This window comes from Ochotona curzoniae, unplaced genomic scaffold, assembly GCF_017591425.1.
Source record: "Ochotona curzoniae isolate NIBS_2020 unplaced genomic scaffold, NIBS_Ocur_1.0 contig_64, whole genome shotgun sequence".
In the NCBI taxonomy this organism is placed as follows: domain Eukaryota; kingdom Metazoa; phylum Chordata; class Mammalia; order Lagomorpha; family Ochotonidae; genus Ochotona; species Ochotona curzoniae.
The window spans coordinates 19084873-19111622 of record NW_024466502.1 but is presented as its reverse complement, the minus strand read 5'-3'; the positions used below and the strand labels follow the sequence as shown (position 1 = coordinate 19111622).

At 39.8% G+C, this 26750-nt stretch overlaps 1 protein-coding gene across 1 annotated transcript; it reads right to left on the bottom strand.

Annotated features, from left to right (window-relative positions):
• Positions 1-861: 861 nt before the first annotated feature.
• Positions 862-3954, bottom strand: SLITRK1 (SLIT and NTRK like family member 1). The gene has a single exon (XM_040991027.1). The coding sequence runs from the start codon at positions 2963-2965 to the stop codon at positions 872-874; it is 2094 nt and encodes a 697-aa protein (XP_040846961.1). The 5' UTR covers positions 2966-3954; the 3' UTR covers positions 862-871.
• Between the last annotated feature and the right edge of the window lie 22796 nt (positions 3955-26750).

Sequence of the window (26750 nt, the reverse complement as noted above, 5' to 3'; positions counted from 1 at the left end):
CATGCAAATGTCTTAAATAAAACCTTTACATTTTTTTTTCACAGTAAACATACGCTCTGAACTGCCTACCGGTCACAAATAATGGCGAAATGGCACTTTCTGATTATACTGTAATTTGTTTATAGAAAGTTTGATACGATGGGACTTATCAGGTAAGAGGGTGGGTATTGTGAATGAGACGCCATCTCCAGTCGCGGGGCGGGCAGAGTCCCTGGAGCGCGTGGATTCCATGCGAGCCATGCAGAACTTTGTTGGCTTGTTTCTTTGTCAGAAGTCAGTGTTATTATTTACAATACATTCATGCCTTCGTGCAACTGCCCATCCCTGCGTAGCCAACAGGGAGCCATCACGGGGCGAATCCACAGGGGGAAAAATAGATATCTATCTCTCTATATAATGTGTATATATGTATATATGTATTGGGCCGAGGCAGTCATCCTGCACGACTCCTGAGCCCGGGGGTCAGAGATGAGGGGCGTGGGAGGCCACTGTGCAATCCTCCGGCAGGTGCCAAGCCTGGACGTCTGTCAGCGTGGGCTCCCAGCTGAGAGCAAGTGATCCAAGCTCTCGCAGGCTCGCCCTGGTCTGCTCTTTGTTTGCAGATCGGAGCTGGGGTGTGCGTGTCTGGGGGCGGGGGAGGTGGCGACCCTTTCAGTCAGGCGAGTTTGTAGTTGCTCATTGATAGGTCCGTCACGGCTGGGGGCGCGCTGGATTTGGGTCAGCGCCCCTGCAAAATCTGCGAGGCAGGAGGATGTGTCTGTGTTTGCCTGCCCGCCCTCCTCCCTTCCCCCTACATCAGCCCCCACCTCTCTCTCTCTCTCTCTCTTTCTCTCTCTCTCTCTTTTCGTTGGGGAGGTGGGTGGTCTGGAACTCAGTCTGAGAGAGAGTGCGAGCCACAGTCATACACTCTATGGGCCCCATCCGCGTTGTAAGGCCCATTGTGCCAGTAGGAAGAGTCACAGACTGTCTGTAGGGAGTTGATCTCGGACGCTGAGGAGTTGGCGTCCCTTCTCTTGGAGCGCTTGCGGTTTCGCAGGATGAACACGAGCATGCCCACCACGGTGAAGGCGGAGGTGACGAACACCAGCAGCAGTCCCGGGACCAGCACAGAGATGGACACCCTGCTGGTGTCTAGGTAGGAGTTGGAGTGCGTCCCGGTCTCCGCCAACCCGGTGCTGTTTTTACTGTGCGAAGTCAACGTGGGCGAGATCCTCGCGTACAGCTGGGGGCAGATCTCGTCGTTGGCAAGAAGCATGAAATCCTTCCTGAAGAAGTTCACCGGCGTCTCACACTTGAGGTCGCTCATCAGCACTTCCGAGCCCAGGCGCTCTGCCCATTGCTTGAAAGGCACAATGGTGCAGGAGCACTCCCAAGGGTTTCCGTGCAGGTCGATCTGGATGATGGAGGTTAACTGGTCCAGCACCCCCGCCACCGGCAGGTACATGAAGTAGTTGTTGTGCAAGCTGAGCTTGGACAGCGAGACCCCTGCGAACACATCCACGGGGAGCGACCTCAGCAGGTTGTTGTTAAGGATGAGAATCCTCAGTTTGGGCATGGCATGGAAAGTGCCGGGGAGAATCAGCTGGATTGCGTTGTACTCCACGTTCAAGTACTCGAGGTTCTGCAGCCCTGCAAATTTCTCCCGGGACAGTGTGTCCAGGTAGTTGCTATCCATGTAAAGCCACCTGAGGTCCAAGAGATTCTTGAAAGTGTTGTTCTCCACCGTGGCGATGTTATTGTTGCCCAGGTCCAACAGGATGAGGCTCTTGTAATCCACAAAGTGTGATTTTCGGATGCTGTGGATCTTGTTGTCTCGCAGGAACAGCTCCTGCACATCGGCGAGCTTGGGCTTTAAATCAGCCAAGCTGCTCACGTTCCGGTTGTTGCAGTTCATTTTCAATCCCGACCCCGGGATGTGGTCGCAGCTGCAGCCCCCGGGGCAGGGCAAGCGGTTGGCCGGGGCTTTGCTTCTGGCGCCCCCCGCCGCTGTCACCACCGTAGGGCGGATTTTAATCTGCCAGTTCCCAGGGATCTTCGTGCCTCCGTTGGGAGGCGCAGACCCTGGGGTGGCAGGATCCTCCGGCCCATTCGGTTTGAAAGGAGTTGGCAAGGGGCCAGGAGCAAAGGTCTCTTCTTGGGCGGGGGGCGCCGGGAGGCTAGAATCCACCCGGCTTTTCAAAGGACACAAGTCCTGCTCGGTGGTTTCATTGAGGTCTTTCCCCTGCAGTCTGGTGGGGGCCTCGCAGACCACACGACCGATGAGGGCATTTTTGGGAATGTTCTCCAGCCATTCCTTCAGAGAGAGCAGGTCGCAGGTGCAGTCCCAAGGGTTGTCCTCCAGCAGGATCTCGGCGATGCCCGGGATCTGCTCCAAGACCTCCTCATAGGGTAGCGTTTTCAGCCTGTTTCCGCGGAGGTCCAGGTGGGTGATGGGCACATACTGGAACACGTTAGCAGGTAGGGTGCTGATGAGGTTGTCATTCAGGATGAGCACCTCCAGCTTGTTCAAGTCCTGGAAGGCCCCCGGGTCTATATCCCGTAGTAAATTGAAGTCAGCTTGAAGATATTCTAGATCGTCTAACCCCAGAAAAGTCTGCTTGCGAAAAGACTTGATCTTGTTGTTGTTAATGTGCAATCTTTTCACGAGCTGCAGACCCAGGAAAGCCCCTGGCACGATTTCATGCAAGCCATTGTTTTCCATGTGCAAACTCACCGCATTATAAAAGTTAGCGAACTCATTGGGGAAAAGTCGAGTGAGGGAATTGCCATGCAGAAATAAATGGTAAAACTGGGAAGTCGGGGCGGTGAAACGCTGCAGACTTGTAAAGCCCTTTTTCTCACAGTCTACATGTAGGTCCCCTTCTATCTCATTGCAGGAACAGATCTTCTCTTTGCAAACGTCCCCTGTAACGTTTCCAGCGGCAAAACAAAGAGACGTCTCCAGCAACAGAATCCAAAGCAGCATTTTTAAAGCGAGCAATTCATCCCCGATCTCATCACAAAGTAACAGCAGCCATCCTGCTCGCCACAGACACAATTCAAGTTCATTTAGTGCTCCAATGTCCGAACCCAGGGAAGGAGAAGCAAAGGGTTTGGGGGGGTGGGGATGGATTCCTTCCTCCCTAACCCCCCCGCACTGCAATAGCCCAGACGCCAGTCAATAATTAGATCCACAAACTATCCAGGCACGTAATGCAAGGCAAGCAGGAAAAAAAAAAAAAAAAAAAGAAAAGAAAAAGAAAGAAAAAAGTAAGAGCTCCCTGTGCCCCCTAGACCTCCTTAAAATAACCAAACTAAGTGAAATATGTACACACAAATGAAAAATACACCCTTTCAGAATCTTATCTAGTGATCTTCACTAACCAGAAAAGGAACAATGCTAGCAAATCAGAACATGTTAGAGAAACAAGCAGAGGGTTTGCAGCGTAGTACAGGCGCACTGCCTGTGCATGGCTGTGCTTCGGACTGACCTTGCTTCTCTGTTACAAAGCAGCGTTTTCAGCGGCTCCGGCTGTGGAGGCTGCGGTGCAGTTCTTGCTGTGGTTGCGGGTTATCCAGAAGTCCCCCCCGAGGTGCTGTCCAGTCCCCCCGGTGCTGAAATCACGCCCGACCGGAGGACTCACGCTGCCCAGCCAATGGCGCTCGAAAATTTCCGCAATCGCTGCGTGTTGTGGCTGTCCATCCTTTTCCTTCCTCCCCTTCGGTCCTCTTGAGCCTTTTATTTATTTATTTATTTTTCTATCTGTGCTTCGGCTCTCGCTTACTAGCTCTCCTTTTCTCTGCTTCTTCTTCTCTTTCTTCTTCTGCTCTTTGGGATTTACGTGCAGGGGGCGGGGGGAGGAGGCAAAGGGGGCGAGTTGTCTGAGGGAGGGAGGGAGCGCGAGAATGGGGAGGGGGCAGAGCGGAGAGTTGCTAAGAAGCTCTGCGTTCCAGCCCGGTGCACTCGGGAAGATCTGACACCCTCTGCTGATCTGCAGTAGCAAAAATCCATCTGGTGAGGGAATGCTGAAGCAAAAAAAAAAAAAAAAAAAAAAAAAAGCAAAAAAAGAAAAAGCAATCCACGAACAGGGCAAGCCTTAAAAATGTGGGCATTAAAGGCTGCCGATCTACCTTGATGCTTATTTTAAATGGATTCTTTAATTCTTTGTGCGTGCTGGAAACTTTACCCTTTCCGTTCCTTTACGACCTCACAGCCCTCACTCACCCTGGCGTTTGGAAAGCAATGCTTTTAAAACATTTATTTCCCAATGGCTTGAATAAAATTAGTGTCAGGGTGTCAAGCGAACAGCAATTTGAGGCAATTATACTGCACGCCATTTTCGTCAGCGCTTTAAATGCATGTCTTCCTTCTCTGCGGTAGTGTTTTATGCTATTTGATTTCTCTGATTTTTTTTTTTCTTTTGGCATGGGGAATGTGGTGGCTAGGAACATACATATTACATAATATCATTGGAAATGAGTTCTCTGTAGCAAAGTCTGCAATTTAGGCATCTACTTTTTAAAAACTTGCTATAGAATTTTAGTCGGTTTGGTCACTGAGTGTTCGGTTTCTCTGATGATATGCCTTGAACGTTATTTAAGTCTGCAGGGTGGAAACACAATGCACCCGAGAGCTTTCTCTGAGAACCGGAAAAGGGGGGAGGGGGCGGGGGAAAAATCCCACTTGTGGTTGCTCATAAAAACCCACTGGCAGGCAGGGGCGAGCACACACACACACACACACACACACACACACACCACTGCCAAAGTTTTCGCAGCAGTTCTGAGGGATTTTAAATACATGCAAGTAAATAACCAGTTGCATTTTGAGAGAAGCTAGACTGCTGCGGTCTGCAAAGCAAGGAGCGAAGGTTAGCTCGCAGGTAGCAAGCACCTCGTCCAGCAAATGCTCCCTGGGTCATCGATGCTGGCTGGCAAAAAGCTCAGGCCTCCTCCTACCGGGCGATTTCCATGTTGTTCAAACTTGGAACGGCAAAAAATGACCATCCACAGATTCTTGGAGGGGTAATACGTCAAAATTCCATTTCTCAAAAGAATGTTACCTACTTTTCTTGTCAGACTAGACAACGTTTTCCCACACTGCGTTCCAAAAAATCCAGAGCAGTTTTAGGGCTTGAGATTTTCAAGACTTTCTTCCTTTTTCCTTTCCTTTTTTTTTTTTTTTTTAATAATGTTTGCCTCAGTCAAATTACACGGTGAGGCTGTTTCCACGTCCTTGTCGTTCCATGGCCTTGCCATGTAATTTTGGTTTTGGGAAAGTTGGGCAAGTGTTAAAAGCCTTCTAATAGTTCTCACAGACCATCAAATATTCAGCATTATATGCATTTTGATGGTGAAGATTTGAGGAAGAAAACTGAGATGTGGATAATATTAAGGATAGAGAAGATGAAGACACACTTTTTTTTTTTCAGAATCTACAATTGAATGCCTCGTTGGATGGGGAAAATTTGGATTTCTGTCCACTGCTTTCACCTAATCAAATGTTATGTTTTAGTCCTTTGATGACAAGTGGTAAAGGAGAGGTGGCTGACACAGTCTTCTCAGTGTGTGTGTGTGTGTGTGAGAGAGAGAGAGAGAGAGAGAGAGAGAGAGAGCATTTTATGTTCAGACATCTCATACACCAGAATCAATTTGTTCATTTGTGATTTGACTCATTACCACATGTAGAAAGAGGACAAAGGACTTAATCTGAAACCAACTCACTAAGGAAATCCTATGCAGCTGAGAGCTGCACATGTGGAAGAGAAGTTAAAATGAAAGGAAGGATCTTTCCTTTTCTTTCCACATAACAACCATCAACTCTTCGGCACCTTGGCCCTGGGAAGCCCTCTGAGAAAGGAAGGCAAACTTGGGTGGTCTTTGTGACAAACATAGCCATAAACCAGACTCTTAAAAAACAGACAGAGAAATCGTGGCCTGTTACACATCTATGAATGGAAATCAGTCAAAACCACTCTTACCTTAGTTGATCGCCCATTTCAATATTCAACTCACTGAATAATAGGCTGTTCTGAAGAGACTTAAAGATATTTAATCTAATAAAGAAAGAAAAGTTAAGTAACCTGTGATGGACAAGCAGCTATCGCCCTTTTAGCCCTTCCATTAAAGTTTTTTTCTCAACCAAAGTTATTTTTCCTATCAAAACACCAATGGACCTGTCACTGTTCCCGAAGGACTGTACTATTGCAATAACACGGGGGAAATGGAGTTCAGGAGAAGGGGAAGGAGAGCAGGAAGGTGGAGGGAGGAATCCCAATACCCACAAAGCTGTATCATGGAAAAGAGCAATAAAAATACAAAAATATAGCACAAATGGCATTAAATTTAAAAATGTAACAGAAATGTCCTATCTTGATATATTATAAATATTTCTTATTCTATCCTCTTCAAATAGTTTCTTATCTTCTCAGCCTTAGAAAAGCAATGCGGTCATAAGTATAGGACCCAGATGGGCAGATTATAACCAAGAAGAAAATAAAATGGTTGTTAGACCTGTTTGATGATAGCCACAACATAATGACATGGCAACAATAAGATACATGGAGTTCTTTGAAAATGCACCTTCTGTAATGAGCTATGAAAATTCTTAAAACAATTAATTTCATATTAAAATATTTCACAGAAAAAATATCTAGAAAATTATAATTTAAAATCTAATTGTGCATCATATGCATTTTAGCGGAAAGAAAATGGTGGTGTTTTATATGCAATCTACACACTTCTAATGGCTTAGGGGACTGTTTCTGAGGTAGGAATTCTCAAAATGTTCTAGTCAATGCATTTGATCTCAAGTGAACTTCTCCAATTGCTTCGCGTCTTATAAAGTGTGATCTCAGGAGCTGGAGATAAAGAACCCTCCAGATAATGATGGGAATGGATACAATCTGCTGAAGGCTGTAGTTTTATTGCTAGGCTGTGGCCAGAAGCATTTCAATTACATTATTAAAGGTTTGTGCATTTGTATTCCTTCCCAAATGTGTTCCTGTCTCAAATAACAAAAGTTAGATGTACACATCGCAAAAAGCGTTCAACGTAAAGAGCTATCAGATAATGAACCAAATGACACTAAGTTTCTAGATGTTTCCATATATGCCTCTCATCCTTAAAATGAAAAAGTTGAATTTAAACTAATCATCATTTTAATACATTTTTACATTTACTTAATTTTCACAATAAACATTAGGACTGCTATCTTAATTTTAAATATGAAATAATACTTTTTATTTAAGACATAAAATATGTGAGAAGTCTATCTTTACTCTTCCCTCACCCTTACTAATTAAAAAAAATTTTTTTTAAGATTTGAAAATGTTACAGAGAGAGAGCTTCCATCTGCTGTAATGGCTAGAGCTGGGCCAGTCCAAAAGCAAGAGCCAGGAGCTTATTCTGAGCCTCCATGTTGGACATGGTCTGAGGTTTTGGCCATCCACTATGCTTCCGCAGGCCACGGCAGGGACAGGGAGTAGCATTAGAAATGAAGCACGCTGGACACAAACCGACGCCCCCATGGGGTTATGTTACCACAGTGTCTAGAGACACCCTTGTATAAGGGACTACTGATGACTAATTTGGATATAGTGAATTTGATGCTGCCATTTTACTTTATAGAAGTAGAAAATTAAACTTATGAATACTAAGAAACTCATCAGGTTCACTCTGCATCCGAAAATGGAACTAAAGACTCATGAACCTCACTTTCGCTCTCACTCCTAAGTCTCCAGTGCTTTTAACATGTGATAATATTTATTACCTCCGTTGAGCTGTCATTCAATGCATGCAGTGACTGATAAAAAACAGTCATTACAGTTCATTACTTATTTTGTTGTTGTTTCTTTAACTCATATTCTGAATCTAAAAATGTTTTTGAATAACTTCAAAAATGTTATGTCTCTCTCACACACAGCTTTTTTTATATACATATTTGAATTCAGGATGTTCGTTATTGGATTTTTATGTTCAATAGTTTGACTCCAAGAATGATCCTAAAAGAAGTACACAAAAACTTTGCTGGGTGCGAGTTTAACTCACAACTGTTCTTTCCCATGTTCTGAGATTAAGGTTTCTTTGGAATTCTTAATCCTTGCAATATCAACTGAAATGACACGCATTAATTGTACCTGTAATTTTACAGGATTATTAGGGGTCCAGCGTGATAGCGTAATGGATAAGGCCCTCACCTTGCACACCTGGGATCCCATATGGGCGCCAGTTCAAATCCTGGCAACCCTGCATCCCATCCAGCTTCCTGATTGTGGCCTGGGAAAGCAGTCGAGGGCGACCCAAAACCTTGGGACCCTGCAGCTGCATGGAAGACTTGGAAGAAGCTCCTGGCTCCTGGCTTTGGATTGACTCAGCTCTAGCCATTGGGGGCACTTGGAAAGTGAATAATTGGCTGGAAAATTTTCCTCTCTGTCTCTCTTCCTCTCTGTATATCTGACTTTGCAATAAAAATAAATAAATCTTTTTTTTTAAAAAATAGGATTATTAGAAAATAAAATATTCCTAATTTTTGGGTTGTTTTATGATGATTGCGGACAATATTCTAGGAATAGGAACAATGATATGACTTGAACAAAAGCTAACGGAGTATTTCTTTTCCTTTTTCTTTTCTTTTCTTTCTTTCTTTCTTTTTTTTTTTTAAGACCTATTTATTTTTATTGGCGAGTCAGACGAACAGAAAGGAGAGTCAGAGAGGAAGATCTGTGTGCTGATTCACTCCGCAGTTGGCGGCTATAGTAAGAGCAGTGCCGATCTGAAGCCAAGATTAAGAGCCTCCTCTGGGTTTCCCATATGGGTGTAGTCTCCCAAAGGTTTGGGCTGTCCTAAAATGCTTCCACAAGCCACAAGCAGGGAGTCGGGCGGGATTCCGGACCACCGGAATTAGAACCAATGCTTATATGGGATCCCAGTGCATGTAAGGAGAAGACTTTAGCTGTTCGCCTATTGAGGCCGCCGAATGAAGTATGTCTTTAAGTGCTTAGTGCGGTAGCCTAGCAGCTAAAATTGTCTCCTTGTACGTGGCAGGATCCCATAAGGGCGCCAGTTCTAATACTGGCCGCCCCGCTTCCCATCCAGCTTGTGGTCTGGGAGTGTAGTCAAGGATGGTCCAATGCCTTGGGACCCTGCACCTGTGTGGAAGACCTGGAGGAGGTTCCTGGCTCCTGGATTTGGATCGGGATGGCACAGCTCTGGTCACTGAGGCCACTTGGAGAGTGAATCATCAGACCGAAGATCTGCCTGTCTCTCCTCCTCCCTATCTGACTTTACAATAAAAAAATAAAGAAATATATTTTTTTAAATATTCCTTTTAAAATGTGTTTTAAACTCAGCTACTTTTATTTATCATAAATGGAACAGCAATCTGAATAGAGTACATAAAAAATGCCTTTATATTTTTACTTCGTGACTGAAACAATCATTTACGTTGTTATCACTGAATTTAAGAAAAAGTTATTATTTGAAAGCAGAGTTGCAGAGAGAGAAGTTGAGATAGAGAGATCCTCTACCCATAGGTTTACTCTCCACGTGGCCACCATGACTGGAGCTGGGATGATCCCAAAGTAGGAACTTCTGGATCTCACGCCTCAGGGCAGGAAGCAGTGGACTTGGGCCATTCTCCTGGGCGTCTATGGCGCTCATCAAGGATCTTGACAGGAAGTGGTTCAGCGTCTATAGGCGCTCATCAAGGATCTTGACAGGAAGTGGTTCAGCTTAGGACATGGATTTCCTAGGACTCAAGATAGTACTCCTATGAGATGCCAGTGCAACAGTCAGATGATTAAACCACAACACCATGGTGCTGGCCTCAACATTACTTGAATTCTGTATTCGGTTGGACGATAGGTTTACTCAAGCTGAATTTCAATTCAGTATCTCATAGTCTTATTTATTTCCAAAATATAAATGAACGACTATTTTAAATTTATTGGAATGAATAAAAAGATACTTTAAGAAACTCATGAAAAATGAATTTAAGGTTCATTATCATGCAAATATGTTTGAGATTCATACTCTTCATAATATTTGTATTTTGAAGTGAGGATGCATGTATCTTTTAAGGTACATCTTTTTTTTTTTACACAAAAGGTAGGGTGACATAGAGGGAGAGGGGAAGAAAGAGAGAAAGATAAATCTTGAAATTCACTGGGTCACTCTGCAAATGGCCTCAGAGCCAGGGACGGATCAGGTTGAATCTAGCAACTCCATTTGCATCTTCCAGCAGGTGGCAAAAACTCTAGTGTTTAGCATGTTGCTTCCCAGGCGTATTTGCAAGGAGTTGGATCAGACACTCATTAACAGGCTTGGAATCTGAACCAGCATGCTCCAAAATGGAGTGCAGCCATCCTAGGTAGCAACTTAATTCAACAGCACCACACCCCTTGACACTTGTTATCCATGAACTTTTAGGAGGTACTCACACAACATTAAAAATGTCTTCCGCATTAGAACAAACCTATTTTGAAAATCAGTGCATGATAAATTGGTGTGTACAAGAATGAAGAGATTGAAAGCTCTGATGTAAAATTAGCGCATGAACTAAGAATAAAAAAAAACTGGTACGACACATGGATTTGTGCACTTGATATGTTTTCCACTATTACCATGTATGTGGTTTTATTTTCTATATGAAATGAGTTCCTAACTTTTATTTTCTATATCCCAAAGAGTTAGCACAATGTCATGCACCTTGTCAACAGTTGGTACTATTTATACTTACATAAAAAAAAGTGGGATTATAAAGTAAGACTTTTAAATTAATAAAAGATTAAAAATCATCAAAACCTAATGACCCAGTGAGGTTAATCCTTATTTTATTGGTTTGCATTTTAAAGAAATAACTTAAAAGAGTTGTTTTTTTAAAGCAGAAGGCGAGGAAGAGGGGCAAGGAGGGGGAGAGAGAAAGGAGAGGAGTGTGTTTGTGTTTCCACAATTGCAGATAAACTGCTAAATACTAAGATTTTTAAAAGTCAAGAAATCCACTGGCCTCCTCAGAGCTATGGCAAAAATCTTGAGACCAGATATTGCTTCTGCTTTTTTCCATTTAAGGATGTATTATGGTGTTATTGGTTCAACAGCTTCTTTAAAGGAATATGGTAAGAGTTTTATCTTTTTTAAATCTATTACACATACATGGACACACACGTGCTTATATCTACTTACGGCTTGCAAAAACTCATCACACACTTGACATAATATAGCATGGAAGGGCTACTCTATGCAACATGTTAAAAGGAAAATTGTAAGATATGGATAATTTATTAGCAACATTTTCTTTAAGACTTGTTCATTTTTATTTGAAGCACAGATTTCACAAAAGGATAAGGACAGAATGAGAGATGGTCCATTCACAGGTTCATTCTCCAAATGGCTGTAAATGTGCAGAGCTGAGCTGATCTAAAGGTGGGAGCCAGGAGCTTCTTCCAGCTCTCCCATGTCAGCACAGAAGCCCCAGGCTTTGGGCCACCCTCTTCTGCTCTCCCAGGCCATAACCAGAGAGCTGTATCCGAGGTGGAACAGCCAGGACACTAACCAGCACTAATGTGAGATGCAGACTCAGACCAAAGCCTCAGGATTAGCCTGCTCTGCCCCCACACCAGCCCCATTAACATTTTTGTTCTTGAGTATTGGGTTTGGGTTTTGATCCAAAAGAACAAGCCTGTAACGATGGAGTTACTTGTATTACTGCAGATCAGCTAGAGAGATACATTCACACAGGTAAATGCATTTTATTGCATTGCCTCAGCCAGATGGTGAAAAGGATCAAAATTATCTTTTTTTTTTTTTATTTCTGCAAAAGCATTGTATCAGATGAAGTTTGATTTAAAAAGGAAATGAAGTTTGATTTTAAAATCATGAAAATTAGGAGCTGTATTGGGCACTTTGAATTATTCAAATAAAGCTGATTAAATGTCACTTTGGAGGTGAAACATTTTGTAAGCACTTGGAATTATAATTTGCTAAATTTAAAGAAATGATTAGGTTGTTAACAAATATTGGCTTGGGTGTTTTCCAGAAAATCGAAAATATCATAAAGTTAGGAGCCAAGTTTTGCAAATAATTTTTTGTTGTGCGATTTTTTTGGGGGTAGTCATGTTCCATTTGTTTCTTTCCTTTCTGTGTGAAGAACAGACATTCATTCCACTGATCAAAAGGCTTTTAAGTCCATGACTCGGAGGGCATATCCGAGAAACAACTCATCACTGCCTCATGCACAAGAGAGGGCATGGATAAGCTGGGGGTTCAAGCGCAGTAACTCATACTCCTTTCTTCCTCTTTTCTTTAATACAGTTGTTATTATAAAGAGAACAGCTTCATGGAGCTGATAGAAATGACCCTGAGAACATCATGTTACTACTCTCCCACCACCTTCTTGCTTTTCTTTCCTTTGTAACTTTGCTGCATATTTAAATACTACACTAAAGAGTTCAAAAGCTAGAAGGAAGACCACTGTTCAGCAACAACACAAAAAGAGTTAGAAACAATAGAATCCCAAAATGTGAACTTTTTTAATATTACATTTTAGACCCTGTTCACTCATTGCCACAAGTTGGAGGTAATATATATTTGTCCTTAATTTTTTTTTTACTGTTGATAATGATCCTGAGTTACATTCATTGTACTGCAAAAATCAAGATTTTATTCATTTTTATGGCTCCATAGCACTCCATCATATATATACATTTCCTTATTTGGCCACCAGTTGATGGACATCTAGTTTGATTTCATGCCTTTGATAGTGTGAATTGAGCTGCTATTACAACAGGAATTGAGGTAACACTCTCATATGCTGATTGAACTTTCTTGGCAGATTGTTGCAGGAGTTGGACAGCTGGATCGTACTGTAGGTTTACTTCTTAGTTTCCTAAGGAAGCTTCATTCTGTCTTGCATTGTGGTCTCACCAGTTGGCGTTCCTACCAGCAGAGAGTCTGGGCACTGCTTTCTTCATGGAGTCACTATTGTTTACTACTCTTATATTTCTGGTTGAGGACTATTCTGACTTGGGTAAAGTCCTACTTGCATTGACCTCTTGGCTAGTAATCCTGAACTTCAATGTTTTTTCATGATTTGCCTGGTCACTTCTATTTCATCCTCTGAATAAACCTTGTTTATGTCCTTTGCTCATGTCTTATATAATTTTGATATCCCATTTCCTATACTGGTACATTTTCTCAACTTTTGAGTTTTGTCTGAAGACAAACTATTAACATAAAACACAAAATGTTCAATATCTAGGCTAGATCCTGTGACTTGGCCTGACCAATCTGATTGGTTTCTGAATCCTATAATTTGAGCTAGTGAAACCAGGGGAGGAGAACAAAGCATTTGCTCTAGTAATAGTGACAATGGGCAAAAGTACGAGGTGTCCAGCATTGTAGTGATGAGGCACTGCGGTGAGAGAGAAACACAGTCGCTAGAGGAATTGTTGCAAACCATCGTGTCTCAGTCAGAGGCTTAGCAGCACAAACCTTACCATGTGTGCCTTGACATTTCAACAGCTCCGATTATGGGGCCGCTTTGGCTTCTCTCTGTGCACTAATCCTGACCCTAATCCTTACAGAAAATGTTTGCCTTATCTAGTTTCCTTTCCCTGAATGTCTTTGCTGCATGAATCAGGAACTTTGGCCTACAAATGTATGTAGTTTAATTATGCATTCCTGATTTGGTTATTTTGATTGGTTGCTCTAGAAGTAAATTGAATGATATCTACTTTTCTCTTTGGAAGTGTCCAAATTCATTAAAAACTGTTTTTTCAACCTGGCAATAGAGACATCTCTCTGCATTGTATCATGTAAAGAAAAATGCAAAGTATGACTTCTAATATTAAAGTCTCAACACAGGACGTTATACAATACATGATGTATTGAGACAAGACACTGCACCTCATAAGTATAAGCAATTTTTACATGCAAGCTACACTTTTTAGATGTAAGAAAAATCCGCATATAGAGTATGAGAATTGGTTTTAATTTCACATCATAAAACTGTAACATTTCTCAAATTTCCATTAAGCTGGAAAGTATAGTGACACACTCAAACAATATGTACCTCTCCATGAGAATGCTTCAAATGTCTTTGGAAAGTGGTATTCAAATATAAACATTCCAGCATAAACAAGCAAAAATTATTAGAAATACTGAAAAACTCAGCAAAGACGTAGGTCAGTAGGTTAACATGTGAAAATAGATAGTGTTTTATGCCACTAATGAATATTAAAGAGAGACAGAAGCAATCCTCTTTCCAATATCTAAAAGAAGATAACATAGAGGGCCCGGTATGGTGGCCTAGGAACCAAAGTCCTCGCCTTGTGCGCTCCAGGATCCCATATGGACAACGGTTCTAATCCCAGCAGCTCCACTTCCCATCCAGCTCCATGCTTGTGACCTGAGAAAGCAGTCAAGGATGACCCAAATCCTTGGGCCCCTGCATCTGTGTGAGAGACCTGGTGGACATTCCTGGCCCCTGGCTTCAGATCAGTGCAGCACTGGCCATTGCGGTCACTTGGGGAATGACTCATTGAACAGAAGATCTTCCTCTTTGTCTCTCCTCCTCTCTTTATGTCTGATTTTGTAATAAAAATAAATAAATCTTTTTAAAAAGATAAGAAGATAACATAAGGAACAAATTATGGGAAAAAGATGGAAAATCACTAATAAATTTTAAAAATGAAGCTCACTTATAAAAGAAAATGAAGAGAACACAAATAAATAAATAATGTCTGCCATCCATGGCTTGCAAGAATCAAAATATTCATGTGTATATTACTTAAATGCAATCTTTCTCAAAATTCTCATGACATTTTTCACAAAACTAAAGCATCACTAACATTTGTTTGAAAGTAAAAAAGACCCCAAGTAGACAAAGCGATCTTGAATAAGAAGAAGAAAACAGGAGGAAATAGTCATTGACTTTAAAAAGCACTGCAAAGCTGTAGTAATGCAATCTTTATGGTATTGGCACAAAAACAGTTCTCGAAGCTTACATTGTAACTCAGGAGCTGAAGTCACTTCCTAAGAAGCTGGCGACCCTTACTGGAGCATGAAATCAAGTCCCAGCAACTGTGTTTTCCACACAACTTTCTGCTAATGTGTTCAGGCAAAAAGCAGAAGGTGACCCAAATATTTGAACTCCTGCATTCTACGGTAGGGAGTAAAATGACATTTCATAGCTAAAGAAGAATAATTCTGGTATACTATCACACAGTATGCTGAATATCAGGAATGATAATGCGCATGTCTGCACGAAAAACAAACAAACTAGAGATAGGATTCCAGATATCTTACCATAATGAAATGCTAACTGGTTAAAGAGATAAAAATATTTATGCTAATTGGATATCATATCATATCATGTCATATTTTATATTAATATATCCAACCACACTGAAATATCCCACTTACATATACTTTTATATGAGCGTAAACTTTTTTGAAAATTACAATAATTTCAAAAATAAAATTAAATTTGGTGCATTTTTCTAAATATATGCATAAATTTTATAGAATACACTATTTAAGCATATTTGCTAACCCCTTGAATATTCTTTCTTTTTATCTCTTTCAAATTTATACTGATAACATTTTCAATTAAATTACATCTTAGACTGAATTTTAAAATTGGAAATTATTGTACTCAAAACAATTAGTGTTCAACATCTCTAAGACCACAAGACTTGTCCTTAAAGTTGACCACAGAATGTTATTATTCAATTGGTAATTTTTAAAAGATCTACTTAATTATTTAAATTGCAGAGTCATCAAGAGAATATTGTATCCGTTGTTTCTTTCTCCAAATGGCCATAATGACTGCAGTGGAACCCGTCTGAGACCAGGAGCCAGGAGCTTCATCTGCGTCTTCCAGGAGGGTGCAGAAGCCCAAGCACTGCTGTTTTCCCAAGCACATTTGCAGAGAGCTGAATCAGGATCAAAACTGGAGCAGGCAGTTACAAACCAGTGCCCACATGAAATGATAGCTCTGCAGGTGGAAACTTTATTTGCTATACTACAACATTCCTAAAATGATAAACTCTATTTGTGACATTCTGAAGGAAAAAAAAGGAAAACAAAACAATGCTAATCATTCATAGAAACCCATTTTCAAATGACAATTTTTACCATCCTCTATAATTTCACCAATTTTTGTCTAATAACAGCTTATCAATGATACTTTTAAGCAAAGTGCATGACTTCCACAGAGAACACTGTGGAACAAGCTGACTCTGCTATTTGGGACAGCATCCCCATTTTGAACCTTCGACTATTCTGTTTCAAATCCACCTCCCCGCTACTGTGTCCTGGGATACCACAGATTTCACAGCCTTGCAATTGCAGTAAAATACATTTTAAAATACACATTTAAGAGACTTTTATTGAAAACATACAGCACAACACACATTCGATTTTTATCGTGACATTTGAGACCATTGAGTATCACTTTTAGAGAAGCACCAAGTGCAGCTTACACTTTAAAACTGTTTATTCATGGCATCTCCAATAGTACCTTCTGATGTAACTAATGTTGGCAACTTAGATCAAGCTTTATTAGATACAATTTAATTTTTAGCTCATATCTTCTAGTTGAGGCATACAATTAAGATTATATATAAAATAGCATATTTATTTTAAGAACTACATTCCTCTAGTTAATTGTATGCTTCTAATTATTTTGAAAATATTTTATTAATAAATCTTGTATGCGCCACTTCTTCTGAAATTGGAAGTGAATTCACCACCTGAAACATAAAAATGTAATTTTGCTGGTAATTTCACCTGTGTACTTTATCTAAAGGAAGCTGAAAGTAGTGATAATAACACATTTGAAATGCTTCCAATTATTAACTCTCTTCAATTGCCTTTAGTAAAAGCATCCTCAGGAAATTTCAGAAGGTTATAATTTACTACAGCACTAGTATGACCATTGATTGCAAGTTTATCAATTCAGTTCTGCTTTGCCTTTACTTGGATTGTTTAACTCTGAGTAAGGAGTATGGCTTTGCCCTTCAGTGACTAGTTTTTAAATTCATTCATCTGTTTATTTGAAAGGCAAAATGACAGAAAGAGCAAAACAGAAAGATCTCCTGTCTGCTGCTTCTCTGTCCAAATGCTCATAAGACCAAGAACCAGGAAGTCTCCTACATGAATGACAGGGACCTCGGTAGTGGAACCATCACTGTTGCCTCCCACGGCATTCCTTAACAGGAAGCTGGAATCACATTATAGCCAAAACTTGAACTCAGGCATGCTGATATGGCATGTGGTTAGATGCACTGCTGAGCCAAACACTCACTCCATGCCAGCTTCATGCTATTTTTTCTTGGTGATTTTCTGCTAGTTCAAATATTAACCTAGTATCACCTCATTGAGAATGCATGCTCAACTTCCACGTATTTTAAAACAAGTTTAGTCATGTATTTACAATTAATTACAATGTTGAATAGAAACTTTATGAAATACTTCTAGTAAGTAAAACACGTCAATATCATTCAGAGAAAGCACATGATGTTTTGTCTCTGAAGTGATCCTGAAGAGTGAAAATCAAATGCCATATTTCAATGAGATGTCTCAAAGGAAATCAAACAGATGCAAACTTTTCTTTCCGTACATGACAGTTCAGCTCACAGGACTTAAACACCTGCAGATGGGCCAATCAAAAGATGTTGAAATTGCCCTCACATTGCGTAGAAAAGGAGACTTTTTTCTTCCCATTATAAGCTTAGGATAACCAGCATTAATACACAGCTCACATTGAAAAGGGTTTGCTACAAATTCAATATTCCCAATCATGCTCTCTATTTTTAATGATTATTTATTTATTCGAAACTGTTGCAGAGACAGAATGAAAAAGAGAGAGAAGGAGAATGGAGAGAGACCGAGCGAAAGAGGAGGGTGGCATTTCATCTCCTAATTCACTGTATATAGCTAAAACAGTCAGGCCTGAGATGGATGTGGAAGCTTCCTGTGGCTCTCCCACAGGACGGGCCAATCGTCCCAGGCCATTAGCAAGAAGTTAGGACACAAGTGGAGCAGCAGCAACAGGAGCCCAGGAACTGGCTCCCATATGGGAAGTCAGCCTCAGTGTCTTTGTCTTAAAACTTATATTAATATGTTACTTGATGAAAATATTAAGGAAAGACTGATCGTTATTGAATACATTATAGCAAAAAGTTCTAAATAAACCTGATAGCTTCAAGGGGAAGACTTTTGCCCAGCAACAGGGTTTTCAATAGCATGGTTTAAAGAAACAATGAAACAAAACACACATAAAGTGTCTGTTTGGTTTATCTGTACGTTGGAGTTATGCATCTATACCTACCCAATTTCTGAGGATATTGTTAAAATATGAGGTAGTTTAACATACACACATATATAAGGACATTTTTCAGAAATGTTTTCCAAAATTTTCCTAAAAGAAACAGTATTAAATGTCTAACTGATAATTCAATGAGCGAGGGACAGCTTAGCATGTATAGCAATTTTAGGAATAAAAAAATAGATGTATGCCAATTCCTTATATATATTATATATACTATTATAAGTATGTGTATTGTTCAACATTGTTTGAGAGAAAAATCAGAGGATTAAATGCCAAATAAACAAGTTTGCGTAATATGACACCAGATATAAAAGGCAAAGCTTTGAAATCTGAATGCTTAGCAAAAAAGAACTACACAAAATGAATAAACATTTACTAATGCCAAAATTCAACAAATTATATGCTATTGAAATCAGAAGATCTGATTCATTTAAAATAAAAATACTTTGAATTGATAAAATAGTAGTTAATCCTAACTCTAAATATTAAATATCCTAAAATGTTAAGAATTTCTATTAGCTTTCTTATAAATGTTATGACTCTGTAATGATAAATATATCTTAATCACAGCTATATTCATAAACCTCAACTTACATATTATATATTATACTATATATTTGGTTCAGATTAAATTACCTATTAATCTTTGCTGCAAAGTAAATTTCTTTTTTCTTTCAGATTTATTTATTTATATGGAAAGAGATTTTCCATCTGCTGGTTCACTCCTCCGATGGCTCCTCGTGCCTGTGTTGGGCTAGGACACATCCAGGAACCAAAGGCTTCATCTGGCTTTCCCATGTTGGTGACAGGTGCTCAAACACTTGGGTAATCTTTCGCTGCTTTCCTATTTGAAATAGCACAGAATAGCTGGGATGTGAACCCGTGCTGGTATGGGATGGCAGTGTAACAAACAGTATTTTTGTCCACTTTGCCACAACACTAGTCACAGGAATTTCTTGTGATTTACTTAAGTTTAAAGATCACAGATTATTAGATTATTACATAATTCAGCATGCACGCAGGATGTGAAATGTTCTCATTCTCTTTCTTTTGGTGCCTATTCATTTATAGTTTTAATTCTAAAATAGCTGAAGCGTTTTTGAGGAAAAGATGTTGCTTAGCTATGTTTGATGTGACTTAGATAAAAGTTAATATACACTAGCCGTGTATCACTGATTAATAGGATGTCACAGGAGCATTTAGAGATCCAAGTTACATTTCCATTATTTCTAGATTATGTCTTCCTCCTTCCTTTCCTCCTTTCCTTTCCTCCTTTTCTTTCTTTCCTCCTTTTCTTTCTTTCTTTCTTTCTTTCTTTCTTTCTTTCTTTCTTTCTTTCTTTCTTTCTTTCTTTCTTTCTTTCTTTCTTTCTCTCTTTCTTTCTTTCTTCCTTCCTTTCTTTCTTTCTATGTATTTATTTTTATTGGGAAGACAGACATACAGAGACAGAAGGAGGAGGCAGAGGGAAAAATCTTGGCATCTGCCAGCTGGTTTACTCCCAAAGTGGCCACAACAGCAAGCAGCTGAAGCTGAGCTGATTCAAAGGCAGGAGCCAGGAGCCTCTTATAGATCTCCCAGGTGGGCATGGGGTACCAGGGCTTTGGGCCATTTGCCACTTCTTTTCCAGGCAACAAACAGGGAGCTGGACGGAAAGTAGACCAGTAGAGACACAATCCGGCACCCTGTTTGGATCCCAGGCATGGAAGGCAAGGACTTTAGCCACAAGGTTGCTGTCCCGGGCTCAAACATTTTTTTTCTTCTTTTACTTTCACAGCTCCAAAGTTTCTTGCACAAACAGGATTACTCCTTTTCAGAACCTGTTTTCATTGAAGTTATACATGAATGGCTGTTTATAAATAGAAGAAGCATTTCAAAAATAAGTCTGGTGTTATGAGTGTGTTGGCAGTCTCCACATTTTATGTCCTGCTTTGACATCGTTTGGCATCCCAGAGTCCCTTAGGCTGACTTCTCTGCCTCCTGCTGGATGAGTTTGCCACTAGGACAGCCTTGGGACCGTCCTCGACTCCCTAACAGTCAGACCAGCTGTGTTCCATCTCATCCTTGACCTATTGCCAGACTGACATTATTCAGATTGATCAACTGCATTCTCTGGTTACTATCTCAGATAGTACCTCGCACAGGTACTGCTTATTCATCCTATTCCTGAGCATAGTTCTCCCATGCCACTCCATAACATTTGCTATCTTTCTCCCTCAGGCTATGAGTGTATGTGCCTAAGAAACATTATCAATTTTGCTTTTCTAGTGGCAGGTTCCCCCTGAAGCTTGAAACAAGACTGCCTCTTTCTCCAATTTGGTGAAGGGGGGAAAATGATGTAACAATAGATGATAATATTAAAAAGCAAGTTTCATATCCAGAGCAGATAAACCACAAACCACGGATAATAGCAGAGCATGCAAATATTCAAAGCTTCTCTTTTGTATAAGGTAAGTAATGGATACTTATCATGCACAACAGTTCTCTTTCACCATCATTTAATAAACTGGTATTATATTGGTGGCTTTATATATTTATAATGTATGAATATTCAATGGTGTACACTTATTGAAGACATTTTGTATATAATATCAAGGGTCAGGTATTTCGGCATGGCAAATTAAGTCACTCATAAAGATGATTACTTCCAAGATCAGAGTTCTGATTGGAGTATCAAGAACTACACTTCTGATCCAACTTCTAATCCAGCTTCCTAGCATGTTTGCCAGGCAATAGACCATGTTTCATGTTTGGGCTCCTGTAACCTACATGAGAGACCTAGGGACAGTTCCAGGCTTCTGACTGCAATCTGGTCCTGGCTATTGAGGGAATTTGGTGAATCAGCAGTGGCTTGGATAGCTTTCCCCATCTCTCATTTCTCCTTTTCTGCTCTTTCTGTTTCTCTTTGGTTCACATTCTAACTTTTAAGCACCTGAAAATAAATGTGCATTAAAAATATGGTGTCAAGTTCCACCTTAACATCTAGCTATGGTTTCTTAGCATTCTATTTCCTTTGAGGTTATGCCACAGCCTTCTCAAAGTTACACAGAGTGCAAAACTGACATTGTCTGTGCAAGTAGCAGATTCTCAGATTTTGATCATGATGAAAGCACTTTGAATCTTGAAAATCAAAATCCAATGACAGTACAAAAGCAAAGGCATCCTTACCAAAATTGTAGCCATTGCCCCAGGATAACTCATCTATTGAGATTAGAATTTTTCACACATTAGCTAAAGCTTCCCAGTGGATCTATTATTGACAAAGTAACTGTTGCACTTCAGTACCCAGGAAAAGTAAACATGCATCTAACGCAATTTTTAATTTCCCATGTGCATTTATCAGATATGGTAATGTGGATGAATTTGCAGTATTCTAGTGTCATGACAATGGTGGCAACATTGGCAAAATTTTCATCTCCTTGAAAAAAGACCCTGTGTCATGTTTATGCTTGCAATATCTGGCTGAGAGCCACATATACTACAGATGCACAAAATTAAGCAATTAATTAATGGTGTACCTAATTTCACAGAGGATTTGAGGTAGTTTGTGAGAAAATGCATACCGTTAAATAAGCAATTCTGAACACAGTTTTGGAAGAATGCAAATTGGAAAAGGCCATTTGAACTCAATGTGTAGTACACAAATCTTTAAAATTGTTTCAGTTTTGTTGTACATCTGCTCCTCCACTTTTAGGTATCTAAAGCAAAACAGGAAATACAATTTTGCTAGTGGGTAAGACCTTACTTATATGTAAAATGTGCTTTAAATTTGAAAAACAATTCATGGCAAATATCGTAATTATTTACTTTGGTGCATACAATTACTGTAATGTTTTATCCTACCATAATTTATACAGAACCCCAACCAAGAAAAGAGAGAAGACACAGCAGTTCAACCAACCATCTCAGCTATGATGGACTATGTCAATCAGTGGATTCTTCAAGGACCTCATAGTGCTTGGAGTGGCAAGATTGGCAGCAATTTATAACTGTTGCAATATCAAAACCACTTGAGCAAGAACCTCGGAGCATACCCTACATGCGGCACCTGGGGAGGGTGGGAAATTGGGTGGGGCTTCTCCCTTCATACCCCCCTTTAAACATGAAGGAAACAATATGGAAAAAATACTAGTCTTACCCACTTTCCTGTAGCCCTTGAACCTTTTTACCCTAATTAACTATGTAAAGATTGTCAAAATAAAATATATATATATATATAAAGAAAAAAAACAATAAATTCATCATCAGAAATGAAAAAAATGCCATGAAAATAATGTTATATTATTGTTATAAATCATATATGCTACTAATCCCAACAAATCAACCACATGCTACCTTAGTTTTTCCTATACTTAGTCTAGAAATGTGTCTCCATTCTCCTGACATGGCGAGGCAGGTAAAATCCCAGGATAAATAAAACAATGTACTTGAGAGCTTCAAACAAGTCGTTCCTAACAGCACAGACACACATGTGTGTTAACTCCCAAGAGAATTACAGCAGATGAACAAGAACGCAGCAACTTTCAAAACCTTCAATGGGTTTTAAGCAAATATATAACTGTTCTTGAATGTTTTCAACTATACAAAAAAACTGAAAAGCCATTAGGGAGTTCAACTCGTAAGGAATTAAGTGGCAATTTATTTTATGTAATAGGATTTAAGGTGCATTTACTATGTCTGTGATCACTTGGCCTAATTATTAGCAAAAACAAAAAGCTTTTTTTTGTTTATTTTTGAAACCAAAGTTATTGAACACTAAGTGATCTAAATAATGATGTGAGAGAACTTGTTTCCTGCTGTTTGGAAGACATTACTACTTCGATGTTAGATCTGTCTTCTAATTTATCTTTAGTTATGGGCCTTTTACTTGAATTTCTAAGTATAGATTTTTTGTACACTTATTTTCAACCTCACTTATTTTTAATTTTTCCTAGGGGAAAAAATTGCTGTAATTTCTGCTAAAGGGAAGCCACCTGGCACAGGCAGTGTCCTCAAGATTGTTCCAAAGTGCGTTTGTCCAAAGGAACTTTAACAGTGATAGCTGAGAATTCTGCAAGTGTGCAGTTACCAAAGGGTCTTTTTGAGACGGCCCTGGCATTTGACATGTACACTTACAGGAGACTTCCTGGTATATTTATATAGACGAGCAGTTTGACCCATTAAACAGTATTAATGCAAGTCAAGAAACTAAGGTTGTTGTGTATACCTGGACACCTCTGTTATTCAGTAGTCTTCTGAGTAGCTATTTGACACAACCAGTATAAATTTGGGTGTCCCCTATGATTCTAATTATCTTGCCATTGTGACTACTGTTATTATTGAACATGTCAGATGAAAATAACTGATTTTTTTTTGTATTAAAGGGATGGGAAAAGAACAGATGAATCTGATGATAAAAGCGCTATGATCTGCAAAACATGGAATGTTTCATAAAAAATGAATGATACTTTAATACAAGGTCATTTGAAAAATTTTACTGTAGCAGTTTGGGAAGTGCTACATGCAATTAAAAAATTATGATAGCACTGTACAAACACGTATTTTGATGCCAACACAACAGTGAGATAAAAAACGTGGTGAACACCTGTAATAAAAGTTTAAAATGACCCAAAAAACTAGTAATTCTCCACTTATGAGTAAATTGATTAAGGTAAAAAGATTAGAGCAGGGTTAATCTTTTGGTGATGGCAACATTATGGCAACAAGTACAATGCTAACCTTTATGAGAGTAGGAGGAAAATGATGATTAATTGAAGAAAATCAAAAACTTTTATTTTTGTAAAGATTTATTTATTTTTGTTGCAAAGTCAGATATATACAGAGAGGAGGAGAGACATAGAGAGAAATATCTTCTGTCTGATGATTCACTCCCCAAGTGAGGAACCTTCTCCAAGTCTCCCACACAGGTGCAGGGTCCCAAAGCATTGGGCCATCCTCGACTGCTTTCCCAGGCCACAAGCATGGAGCTGGAAGGGAAGTGAAGCTGTGGGGATTAGAATTGGTGCCCATATGGGATCCCGGTGCATTCAAGGTGAGAACTTTAGCCGCTAGGCCATGCCGCCGCCCAAAATCAAATACTTTCAAAGTGTTGAATTCTAATTGGTGCTTCATTGTAGCGTTTCATGTACAAGACATAGAGATGCTACACTTAAAGGTGACATCATAACTCCTTTGAAAAGATACAGGAATGGCTTCTTGAGGTTGTTTTGGTCATTTATTTAACTAAAATATCACCCCTGTACTCAATAAGTTTGTAGAATGTAAAATCTGAATATTCTCACAGTCTCTTTACTCGTTGAGCCTAATCTACATTTAATTAACTGGTTGTCTGGAAGTAAGCATAGATTCCATATGCTTCAGAAATGTTTTCCAAGGAACATTGTAATCCATATGACAATCTGTTATACAGAAGGTTATTAAATAAAAAAGCATATTCATAGCCCTTGATAATGTTATCTAGATAATATGTAGAACTACATACACATTATAACATTTACGACATGGTCTGGAACAGCTGCCTCCCGTATCCGTGTGTGAGTGCTCCTCCTAGGTTCTCTGCTTTCAACAGTGCTCCCTGTCATTGACTACACTGGGAGACAGCACATGTTGTCCCTAATACCTGGAATCCTGACTCTTAGTGGGGAGACTGCTCTGACAGAGTTAACGCCTTCTAGCTTTGACGGGCCCAGCCCTGACTACTGTCACCATATGAGAACTAACTCACTAATCTATGCTTGTTAAAGCTCTAATTTTCTTCTTTATGCAATGAAAGGCTTTGATGTAGACTCCATCACTTATATTCAAATTTTTGCCTATTTATTTTATTTGAAGAGATGCTGGAAGAGATGCTGATGATAAGATGTAAAATTTAATTTTGATAAAAGGAATAAGTTCAACAATTTTTCTACAAGGCTTGGTTAATATTACTAATAATAAAGCATCATATTATCCATTTTTTTAACTTTTATTTTTGATAATTTTTACATAACTGATTAGGATATGAAGGGTCAAGGGCTAGAGGAAAGTGGTTGAGGCCTATGTTTCTATATTCGATTTTTTTTTTCTGTATCTAGGGGGAGGGGGAGATAAAGGGAGAAGCTATACCCAGCCTCACAACCATCCCAGGGTCCCCGATGTGGGGCATGCTCTCAGAGCACTGCTCAAGAGGTTTTAATATTTCAACAATTCTGAATTGCTGTCAATCTCACCACTCCAATCACGATGAAATCTTTCCATAATCCACTGGCTGACATGGTCCACCGTAGAGTCTCTCTTTGCCCAGGTATTCACTGCCAACATTGGCTGCGGTACTTGATCCATTTGCTCTGTCCTCCATCCTCTATTATGGTACCAGGTGTCCTCTGCAGGCTCTAATGTACTGCCATATCCTCCATGTGCATCTGCTTTTGCTAGTCACTGCTCCATTTAAGCCACCGAGGAGGCTTAGCTCTGACACATGCACTCCACAGTCAGACCATGGGATCTCTCTAATGTCTGAGTTCTGAGTCCAGTGGTTCAACTATGGGTGTTCCCAAAGAAACTTCATCTGAGGTGATCCCAGACCTGATTCTTGCATCTACATGGCAATCCAGGCTCTGGCTCAGTCCCTTGCCCAGATCAGCCTACGCACTTTTACATTTCTTACTTACTCTTCCTTGATTGCTACCACCAATACTTTTAATATTGAGTAGGCATGTAAATGTGGAGGCCCTGATTTTGTTATTGCTCATGGAGAAACTCAAAGCACTGATTTTTTTGGTTTGTTTTGAGATTAAATTGAAACACATTAGAGAGGAATAAAAGCAAAACATGGGAATGAAATGCTTGCACAAGGATGATCTTTCCTTTGATGTTTCCTCTCTACTAAACTTAAGTGGATATTTATGGGAATTCACAAGACATCATAATCTATATTATTGATAAATACATTCACCCATTATAAATGAAAACTTTTGAATTGTCATCTTTCTGTTTATATATGAGTGTGTGTGCACATGTATATATTCAGATACAGATGATCAAGAGAGAGAGCTGAGGATGATTTGACATAGGCAAAAGTAGTATTTGATGCATGATTGCAGATGACAGTGTTAAGGTGTTTTAATCGATTATTCTTCATCTGTTACATACAACTACAGTTGTATCTCAGAATGAAACATTAAAAAGCAGGAAAAAGGAGCAAAAAAACAGGAGAAGGACAGGGGCAAGGGGAAACACAGTGTCAGACTCTAGGAAGAGTAGAGCCTGGGAAGTGTGTCTACTTAGTGATGAATTCTGAGTTCACATTCACCAATCTGGTTTCTGATCACAGTATATCTTTCTCAGATGTTGCCTACAGGCAGTGGAAGTCAATGACCTTGCAAAATAGACAACCAAGATAAATTTTCATGAAAGAAAATGAATGGTAATTGCAACCTAAATTAACTCCTCTGAACTTCTCTTT

Excerpts from the sequence above, each read along its gene's own strand:
- SLITRK1 (XM_040991027.1), bottom strand. The coding sequence starts at position 2,965 with ATGCTGCTTTGGATTCTGTTGCTGGAGACGTCTCTTTGTTTTGCCGCT.